This window comes from Monopterus albus, unplaced genomic scaffold (genome assembly GCF_001952655.1).
Source record: "Monopterus albus unplaced genomic scaffold, M_albus_1.0 scaffold280.1, whole genome shotgun sequence".
Taxonomy (NCBI): Eukaryota; Metazoa; Chordata; class Actinopteri; order Synbranchiformes; family Synbranchidae; genus Monopterus; species Monopterus albus.
The window spans coordinates 126,447-137,025 of record NW_018128160.1 but is presented as its reverse complement, the minus strand read 5'-3'; the positions used below and the strand labels follow the sequence as shown (position 1 = coordinate 137,025).

General features: G+C 40.0%; 1 protein-coding gene across 8 annotated transcripts in view; it reads left to right on the top strand.

Moving 5' to 3' along the window:
• Positions 1-10,579, top strand: part of picalmb (phosphatidylinositol binding clathrin assembly protein b) — a 24,184-nt gene that overhangs the window by 2,773 nt on the left and 10,832 nt on the right. For 6 of the 8 annotated variants that reach the window (XM_020622426.1, XM_020622425.1, XM_020622423.1 and 3 more), the window contains exons 2-12: positions 4,322-4,464; positions 4,589-4,664; positions 4,768-4,870; positions 5,728-5,821; positions 5,972-6,083; positions 6,204-6,310; positions 6,420-6,461; positions 8,754-8,765; positions 9,347-9,432; positions 9,591-9,714; positions 9,801-9,934. In XM_020622426.1, coding sequence (XP_020478082.1) covers positions 4,322-4,464; positions 4,589-4,664; positions 4,768-4,870; positions 5,728-5,821; positions 5,972-6,083; positions 6,204-6,310; positions 6,420-6,461; positions 8,754-8,765; positions 9,347-9,432; positions 9,591-9,714; positions 9,801-9,934 — 1,033 coding nt within the window. The remainder of the gene's footprint in view (positions 1-4,321; positions 4,465-4,588; positions 4,665-4,767; positions 4,871-5,727; positions 5,822-5,971; positions 6,084-6,203; positions 6,311-6,419; positions 6,462-8,753; positions 8,766-9,346; positions 9,433-9,590; positions 9,715-9,800; positions 9,935-10,579) is intronic. The other 2 variants (XM_020622427.1, XM_020622421.1) reach the window with 1 other exon arrangement.

The window sequence follows — 10,579 nt, the reverse complement described above, 5'->3', positions numbered from 1 at the left end:
CTGGAAGGCTCTTCTGTCCTACTTAAGGTCCTCCGCCTTTTGAAAAGTCAAATATAGGACGAAAAGGGAGGCCCAGTTACCCTGTCGGTCTGATCACTCCTGTGAATGGCAGGGTCATTATCGCTGATGGGCTCGGCTGAAGTAGGGCAGTGCACGTGTGGTTAACATCTTTGTGTCCTGCACTTTATCAGCCTGTTGCAAGAGTTTTTATTGTTTTTTTTAAGCTTAATTTATCTAGAAAGTATTCTCTTTTAACAAACTGCTGACCCCTTTTACTCTGTTTTGGAATAGAATAATTAGATTATTAAAACCCAGTTTTATTATTTATATATAAAAGACAGTGAGATATAAGTTCACTGGGGATTTATAATGTCATGATGAAATGTATATGGATGTACTGTATATGAAAAATTTTTGATTTATTTATTTTTTTTTCTTTTGACCTCCAGTCTCAAACACTTAATTTATAGTGGTATAAAATTAGCGAATCCTCACATTTCAGCAGTAGGTTATTGTGATTTCTGCTTGAAAAATGACTTAAATTAACAAGAAATGATAAAAAATTAGCTGAATATTTTTATCCATCAGCTTATCAGTTAACTGACTAATAGGGCTGTGATGAAGCACTTGGCTCACAAGATGAGACCATATAGTAACACTGTTTTAAAGAAATCTTCAATGATGAAATATATGACTGGGGAAATGGTATTTTAGTCGACCGAAGGTGACAAAATGCTAAACAATGCAGGTGCATTTTGAATTGTTTAATCGCCTTGTAATGAATGTCACTTCACTTCTACTTCTGGAATATGAATTATCATATGTGGTAAAAGACAACAGGATGTAAGCACTGTAAAATATATTAATCTTTAGGAAAATATTTATTTCAATATTAAGAACATTCTCAGCATGTTTTTATGGTGTAAAGGTCTGGCCCTGTATTGCACATTACTTTGCATTCCTCTGCATTTTACAATAATGACTAATTTGATTGTCAAGCAGCTCCAGTTTGACTTGTCAGATTTAAACACAACAAACTCACAAGGCCACAAAAAGTATCACTGCTCCAATTATTTCCAAATTCTATTGTGCAGTGGATGGCTGGTGGTCACACACCTGTCTCCATAGACTCAGACAGCTTCCTCCACACTTTCCCTTCCTGCCTCAGGTTCACCTGTTTATTAAAAAAATGCATAAAACAAACAATATTTGGACAAGTGCATCAAATATGTTATAGGGTATTCATTAAATGCAGAATCAATAGTCCAACGTTAACATTGACCGCCACATGTGATGCATTATGCAATATACTTTAAGAGTTTTAAGAGTAGTCCAGATGATAATATGCATTCATGTACACAGCCCTAATTTACTTCACATTCAACATCCGCATCTGGTTACGTACCAGCTAACTAATTTTAGCTAGTTTACCGACTACAGCTCGTCTTCCCTGTCTCACCCTCGTCTCTCCGAACCTCTTCTGTCTCGACCTCCTCTGTCCATCTACGGGAGTCAGTAATGTTTGAGTCAAAATAAGACCACTGGTGTTTAAAACTTGACTCCCATCACATACCTCAGTCCATTCCTTTCTTTTGTTTGTTGTGCCTATACGTGGATTGCTGTGTGCGCACTGCAGTGCACAACCTACAGCATGTTTTGCTTTGACATTCTGGATTAGAACAACAAATGAATCTTTTCCCGTTATTATTAATCTAAATTAATCCACTGCCAAATATAGGTGCTTGTTCAAACTCAAACATGATTTTACTGGGGCGCGTGCCCCAGTAAAAGTGGTCTAGTGACGTTTGTTTAACACAGATGTATCTTGCAGAAAAAATGGGCCAAACTCAGCAGGAGTTTTGGATGCACTTCAGATGAGATCTCGTCACAGCTTTACCGACTAATCGTCCCAGCGCTAAGTTAGAGCAGTTGTTACTAAATTGATGGACTGAAGTGTTCTTTTGATCATTTTCGAGGTGTTTGCAACCTTTTTCCGTTGAACATTTTCAGTTTTGTCTTCTAAACTTTCTCTTTGAAAACTGTCCAGCTAAATATAGTCATGAGTTGCAGTTGGTTCCAGCTTTTAGGGTTTGTGATGCTGCCTGCAGGTTACAGGTCTGAACAGACTGCACATGCTTTATGTGACCTGCTGCAGAAGCAGGGGAGTCACAGTAGAGAGTTTTTGGCTCAGACTTTCAGAAAGTCCTTTGAGCATCTGCGGTCATGTTTGACTTGTTCATATACAGCAGTAGGTGTTTGTCTGCTCACCAGCTACACATGAGGCCTGTAACAGGAAAGTCGCAGTACAAGGGATTAACTGTGACTAACTCCATCCTTATGGATGAAAAGTGCTTTCTAAATAAAGCTCTAAATGTTGTCATGCTTTGCCAGTAAATCAGAAGCCAGCACAGTATGACACTCAGACTTTCAGTTCAGGCCATAGACTGTATTTACAAACGGATGGCATGACCACTTTCTGCCATTACGCAAAAGTAAAGCCAAAGCAATAGGCACATTTGAGATGAACCACATCACCGGCGATTGGTGCACAATACGTGCTGGTTAGTTTTCTGTCTGGCCTGTCCCGTCTTGTTCCGATGTAATGCCTATGTAGGCAATGATATTCTCACAGCATCAAGTTCTTGGAGCCAGGCGCCGCAGTTGCTGTCCGCCGACTGCAGGAGGTCAGGGCTTGATAAGACATGTCTGGCTCTCACCCGATCTGAGGGCTGGTTGGTTTAGATACTGGATTAATGACATGACGTTTTATAGAAATGAAGCATTTCTTGTATAATTGCAGTGATTGCGATTTTATTAGTTGGTTTTTGCACTGTGATTGATTGTGTTAACAGAATAAATGTGTGGTTGATGGTGATTTTTATCAGAGAAGCTGAATACAGTCAGCATACGGTACGTTACAGCTCTCTGCAGACTGTCTGTGATGGCTCTGCTCTACAATGTGAACACTATTGATTTAATTCTTAAGTGACACAAAAGCCTTTGGTTATCGGGATGTGAAGATTCTTACAGTGATGTCTGTACAGAGGTGAAGCAGTGGCAGGCTAAAGGTCTGACAGAACAATCACTATGAATTAATTTATGCAGTTTCATATTAAATCGAGCCTTGAATACAGCAGCAAACTGATATGATGATGCTTTATATGAGAAATGTAGACCGTATACATTTTCAGACACTAAGAAGCAGTATGGAGGTTAACACAGATCAGCATGTTGTCGCTGTTCCTGTCATATAGAAGAAGCTGTTTGGGCGCTGAATAGAAGCTGAAAAGTTAGGTTTGGTGCAGTTTATTAAATCAGGTCTAACAGGATGTGAGTGCTTCTGTGACCTCCTGTACAGGGTGAAGGCTGGTGGAAAGCTCCTAAACTGTTCGTCTGATTTCAACTTCTTTTCTATGTTTTAAGCTTTGCCTTTTAAAAACCACGCTATTCATGTAAAGTAAGTCCGTAACAGCCGGCTGCTGCTTGTGCCTCAGTGTTTTAATGATGATGCAGATACAAGCACATGAACAGTAAGCAGGTGGACAGACCAAGTGTGAACCGACTGCAGTTAGTGGAGGGACATGAAACCACACCGTGCAGGCGGATCACCACAACACAGCCACATCTAAACAGATGGCTATTAGCTTAACAAACTCGCTGTGCTTAATTTATGTGATTTGTGCTTTGAATTTTTAGTTTGGCTTATGCCCCTTCTGCTAACAGAGGGGGCGGAGTTTGTGACCTGTACTGCAGCCAGCCACCAGGGGGCGATGGGACTTGCAGTGGCTTCACTTCTGGCAACGTGCTGCGACATTGAGCCGATCAAATATCACAATATATTCAAAATCAACACCTTAATATCCATTAAGATTTGGGTTAGGGCTATTTTGTACACTGTGATCTAAAGTAGATTGGGGTTTTAATCAGAGAGAATAATAAATGCATAATGTGTACATAGGTCAGTAGTACAAGTTTACTCCATTTAGCATGAACAGCCAGATTATGTCCTTTAACTTCATTAGAGCGGTGAAGGACATGGAGATGTGGCATTCATGCTACAGTATATCACACCATGATACCCCAAATTCAACTAACAAGTTTTATTATCAATTAATCTGCTGTGGATTTTGCTTGATTATCAATTGTTTGCTGTGTAAAAACAGAAACTAGTTAAATGCCCTTTATAAATTTCCCAAAGCTCAATGCGATGTGTTCAGATTGTTTATCACATTGTGCCACATCACAGAGCATAACAACATTCTGACGTGTTTTTAAAACGACCAGCTCACGATCTCATGAACTTGTTGTGTTTTGCTTTCAGATTTGATCCACTGTACCAACGAGATGAACGTGAACATTCCCCAACTGGCTGACTCACTGTTTGAGAGGACCACCAACACCAGCTGGGTGGTTGTGTTTAAGTCACTTATCACCACACACCACCTCATGGTCTATGGCAATGAGGTGTGAGCAGAGTGCTTCACTGCATCAGAAATTACAATAAAGTTAAATAACAGCAGACTGTTTGAGATGTATTAGTAGTTGATGCCTTGGTGGTGTTGTATTGAACCATTTCCCCCTCACACAGCGTTTTGTCCAGTACCTGGCTTCAAGGAATACACTATTCAACCTCAGTAATTTTTTGGACAAAAGTGGGTTGCAAGGTAAGAATTTGATTGTGGCTGTTGATTTTTAATTTGAATTTATGCATCATTTAACAGATATTAGAATTGGATTTGACCAGTAAAATGAACATTTTTTCCCCAGGTTATGACATGTCTACATTTATCAGGAGGTATAGTCGCTACCTGAATGAGAAAGCTGTTTCATACAGACAGGTTGCCTTCGACTTCACGAAAGTTAAACGTGGGTAAGAACTTGAAACAGTTTTTGTATTCTGTTTTTATATTCTATAATATCAAAATTGTACGTGAAAAAGAAAGGATTATGTTTGGATCTGTTACAAACTGTTTTCTTTATTAATGAGCCTGTTGAGTATTTTTTGTGATTAATAAATGGGGCATCTGAAAAACTGCAAAAATGATTGGGGGAAAAATGGCCTTCACAATTTACCTGAGCTCAAAGTGGCAATTTTTAGGTTGGCTCACGTCCCTTCTGCTAACATCCGTTTTTATATACAGTGTATGGTTTCAACTACTTTCTCATCAAGTTGAAATAAAATCTCATTACAAAAATGTTCAGATATTTGTGAAATACAATCCCAGACCTATTATTTACAAAGCCAGGCTGCAGTTGTAATAGCTTTTAAAATTTTTATGCAGAAATCAGTCAGTTGCAGCTGTAACCATCAGTTGATTAATTGACTAACCAAAAAGTATTTAGCAGCTATTTGGATAATCAGATAATCATTTTAGTATTTTTTTAAGGAAAAATTCCAAACATTTGCTGGTTTCAGTTTCTCACATCTGATGATTTGATGTTTCTTCATGATACTAAAATAAATATTGTTTGGTTTTTGGCTGTTGGTTGGGCAAAACATTTGGAGACAGTGTTGGACGGTGGGAGATTCTAGAGTACTTCTCACTATTTTCTGACATTTTACAAACAAAACAGTTAACTGGTGAAATAAATGGTGGAAAAGTCAATAATGAGGTGCAGCCCTATAGTTAGTGTAACAGCTGTTGTCGTGTTTTACGAGCTCCACTGTTCGCTCCCCTGTCTTCCTTCTCCTCCATTCTCTCTCCTGCTCCGGCTCTGTCTACACAGAGTGGACGGTGTAATGAGGACCATGAACACAGAGAAGTTGCTCAAAACAATCCCCATTATTCAAAACCAGATGGACGCCCTCCTTGATTTCAATGTGAGTTTAAGATGAAGCCTCCCATGGCTCTGCACCTTGAGTGTGCAGTTTGTGCTAAGGCTGCTGCTAACAGTGATAGGGTTCACATATACATGCTTTGTTTGTGAAGAAGGTGTATGAAAAATGTCTCGGCTGATGGTTTGCCCTCAGGTCAATGCCAACGAACTGACCAATGGAGTCATCAATGCAGCTTTCATGCTCCTCTTCAAAGACTCCATCAGGCTCTTTGCTGCTTATAATGAAGGCATTATCAACCTACTTGGTAAGACCTTCACGATCACTTTCACTTTTTACCATTTTCTCGTCTTTGACTAGTTTTATCCTGACCTTTTGTTATTCTCCGTTTGAAATTAATTACATCAGTTTATTTGTCACAAAACAGAGAAATATTTTGACATGAAGAAGACTCAATGTAAAGAAGGTTTGGACATTTACAAGAAGTTTCTCACCCGAATGACCCGGATATCGGAGTTCCTCAAAGTAGCAGAGGTAAATTTCACTAAATGTTTGTAATTTTTTCACAGTTAGATTCTTCATTTAGTGGAGCAAAATATTTGTCTTAATGCTGCACAGATTAAATTGCTTTTCTTTCTAACAGCAGGTGGGTATTGATCGAGGAGACATTCCAGACCTTTCACAGGTAAATGTGAAAAAGCAGGATTTCCATTCTTAATAGGAAGTCTTTCCTTGTTTTCTTTTTTATTTCCACCTCTAACTAGGGATGTCCCGATCAATTTCTTTTGCCCCAAACAAGGTCTTCAATTATGGGGTATGTTTGATATCACTGCTTCCCAATGCACAGTCAAGTTAGTGTAACAGTACAATTTAGATAACCCTAAATAATTAACTCTAAATGTTGGTGGAGGAGCTAATAGCAGTCAGCTAATGTTAAGACCCTACTGTATACTCTCATATGGCAGTTTCAGACATGCAGTGTCTTGATTGAGGTTGAAACTGTGACTCCAGAAACTCTATAAGATGGCAAAAACTGGCCACAGAAATGGGCTAGTTATCTTTGTTTGGCCTTGTCAGCATTGAAACGTGACCCCCAAGGTTTGCTGCTCTGTTGTTGCTCTCACTTCGGTCACCCGTGAGAAGTTGCCAATGCTTAATTTGTGCCGGTGTGCAGAGAGCAGATACCGGAATAAAAAAAAAAAAATCCTCAATGATTGGTCTTGTGTTGAAATCTGTTTCACCATTGAGACATGTTTCCCCCTGTTAAAACGCCGTTTCTAGAAATGCATCTCAACAAGGGAAAAGATCTTGACACAGTACCGGTGCATTTGCATAGTTTCGACATTAAGGGAGCATCTTAAAGGCAAAACATTTGTCGTGTTTGTAGCAAACAATAACTCACTCAAGAAGACGCACAGTTGCAAGTATGAGTTATGTCGAGTGCAACTGATGCTAAATACATTAGGACTGCCAGGCTACAGCATCTAATTCGTCCAATCAGTAGCAAGTGTGACATCATATCTGAGGCCTTATTGCTCTACTACACGTTAGCGTTATATTCAGATTATTACAGCAGCAAGTTTAAAGCACACCAGAGACTATATAATGCAGTAACATTAAATAAACATGTTCTAACCTTTAGTTATTTAAAACAGCCCATAACGCAGTCATGGGACGGGAGGCCTCTTTCATGTTATTCTGTGTTTTGCTTCAGTTGTATACCCTTTTGATATCCATGATCTGATCATCAGACTACCTGTTCTTTCACAGAACAGCTTGGTCTGTTTAGCTTCTGATTTCTGACTAGCTTTGCCCTGCTGCGACTTGAAATACTTGAGCAAATGTTCCTGTCTCTTTCGCTCGGTGGTTAACATAATGTTGCACTGAATGTGCACTTGATGCAGTGTGACCTGCACGGGCTGGTTGCATTCTGACATAATTAGTCTAACCGCCTGTTTTTATTGTATTTAATTGTTCATTAGTCTAATATGCTGTTTTAAAAGGCTAGTTGTATAAAAAGTATGAGACTTTGAGCTTTTTATATATTATTCATATATTCATTTTCTTTCATATGTAAATGAGGTGTCAGTTGCATCAAAATAGGTGCCGGTCACAATTTGAGGTTCCAGATCTGGCTTGGTCCGACAGATTTTAACCCATGGAAGCTGCTATATTCTGTTTTCATTTAAGATGGCCTTGTTTAATGTACCCTTCCTATTTCCACCCTGTGAAATGGTGCCTCTGGGCCTCCGTCATTTACAACTTTGAAGTAGTTTAGATGGCAGATGTTCATCTGCTGATGCATTAAATTGCGTGTAACGTCTGTTTATAACATCCAGCGAGGGTGGCTGTCTTGAAGGAGAGCAGCTTTAAAGCACTGGACAAAACACAATACATCTGCGTGAACACAGTATAAAGAAGTATCAGTATTTGATTGGTTTTATTTTAGCTGATACTAGTCCATTAAATGCCTGGATCAACCCAGATATAATCCTTAGGATCCAGTCAAGACATTTATAGCTCTAAATGCTCTTTTTTTCATTGCTGTTATCCTTGTCCAACTGGAGTATAGTACACCCAGCGCAAATGTTCTTTTTAATATTTGCATGATTTCCTTGAGTGCATGTTTGCCAGAGGCGATGGTCATCTTCTTCTATTTTGTGGTTGTTCTGCTGCTGCTGCTTCTCTATTTCTTCTTACCCGTACCTTCTTTCTACAGTAAATAAAGGTGTAAAGGCCACACTAAGTGTTTAAAGTACTCAATCACTGTAACTCACTGCAGTCCACTGAGTAGATCACAGTGACAGTTAGATGTTTACTGATTTTAAAATAAGTTGCATGTAGTGTTGTGCTGTGCTATGGTGACTGATTTTAACTAATTATTTTACCCCAGAGACCTGCAGCTAAAATGCATTCCCCTCTGACTGTCATCACCTTTATATTCTGTATTTATTTTCCCCTTATCTTTCCACTTTAGTTCACAGTTTGTGTAAGTACTATCATTTCACTCTTCTTCTACGTCTGTGACTTGCCTCAGTGTTGTCTTTTTGCATGCCTCTGCTCTGACTGTCTCCTATATTGTGGTGAAACGCAGTTGAAGGGGGAAAAAAAAAACACTCACTGTGGTAAAATTTTGGTCATGTTATAGAGGTGTCCAACCAGTGTAGCTCATCTACTCTAAAATGGCTGCCCTGTTGTGCTTAGACATGACTGATTCAACAGCGCCCGTGCTGTTGAAAGTGCCATGGCGCAGCGTGTCATCCCACACAGATGTTACTCTCATCCAAAGTAGTTTTTTTGGCTGGAATGCCGTCATGAGTCAGTGGTGGGTAGCTAATAGTCCAAAGTTGGCAGTTTGCCTTTGGGAAGTAAAATTTAACCTCCTAATCAAAGATATAAAATTGACTATCTGTGCAGCTGGCATTGAATGGAGTGGTGTCTTTGCTGGTGTGTAGTGGCTTCTGCTCTGCTTTGGTTGCCCACCACCGCCCCTTATGGTCTTGATGTCTATGTAGACTATATTTTCTGTGTCTCAAGAACTTGCTGACGGTGTTGTCTCTGTCACGGCAGGCCCCCAGTAGCCTTCTTGAAGCTCTGGAGCAGCATTTAGCCTCTTTAGAGGGAAAGAAGGTGAAAGATTCGACTGCAGCCAGCAGGTATTTTAATCTTCCCACCATTATTTCTGAATTCCTCTTATCTTTTTCTCAGTTCCCAGTCTGACTTTCTTTCCATTGCTCAAAGATGTATTGTGCTACTAGATCAGGAATAGCTTTATCTGTGTTGCATCTAGTGTGAACTCCTGGTTTTTCTGTAGGGCCAGCACTCTGTCAAATGCAGTCTCATCGCTGGCCAGCACAGGGATGTCTTTCACTAAAGTGGATGAGCGCGAGAAGCAGGCAGCTCTCGAAGAGGAACAGGCCCGACTCAAAGCTCTGAAGGTTAGTGTGCTGTTTTAAGTAGCTTAACATGTGTAGAATATGAATTGCTGCCTGGATATTTGAACTGGACTTCCATACTCACTCAGGAACAGCGACTCAAAGAGCTTTCCAAGAGGCCCTCCTTCGCCACCACTGATACCTCGCCTATCTCCACTACCGGGGGCACTATCAGCACAGTGCCAGCCATTGACCTCTTCTCGACACCCAGCTGCTCGAATGGGTACTTCTTGGATTTACAGTATATTGTTTTTGTTTTTCAACCCATTAAGGACCAGTTTTCCCATTTATTTCCACTGAAGTAGTCTTATGGTTGGGGAAAATAATCTTCCCACTGTCCATACTGTATATGTTCATAAACTCTACTGAAGATATTAAGAGCTAAAACAATTGGTTCATTAACCAATTAATTGCTCAATCCAAAATAGAGGCATTGATCGAGCGGCAGAGATCAGAAATGGGCGGTTTTTAGCATGTTTGGCCGATCACCCTGAGATTTCTGATTCTGTGCCAATCATATTTAGTGGCACAACAGTCCACATCGGACACATAGAGGCGCAGGCTGAACGCACAGCATGTGCAGTACATAGCATGTTGTGTGCACCTCGAGTGAGACTCACACTCATGTCTATACCGGGCACATGTTCACTCACGCACTGGGGTTTGGTGAACAAACAGCACACAGAGGAGCCTACAGAAGCACCTTGGACAGGGGGTAACTACATCCAAATCTCTGACAAATGGTACACAATGAGGGAGTTACTGGCTACATGAGAAATGCATGTACAGTGGGTACGGAAAGTATTCAGACCCCCTTAAATTTTTCACTCTTTGTTATATTGCAGCCATATGCTAAAATCATTTAAGT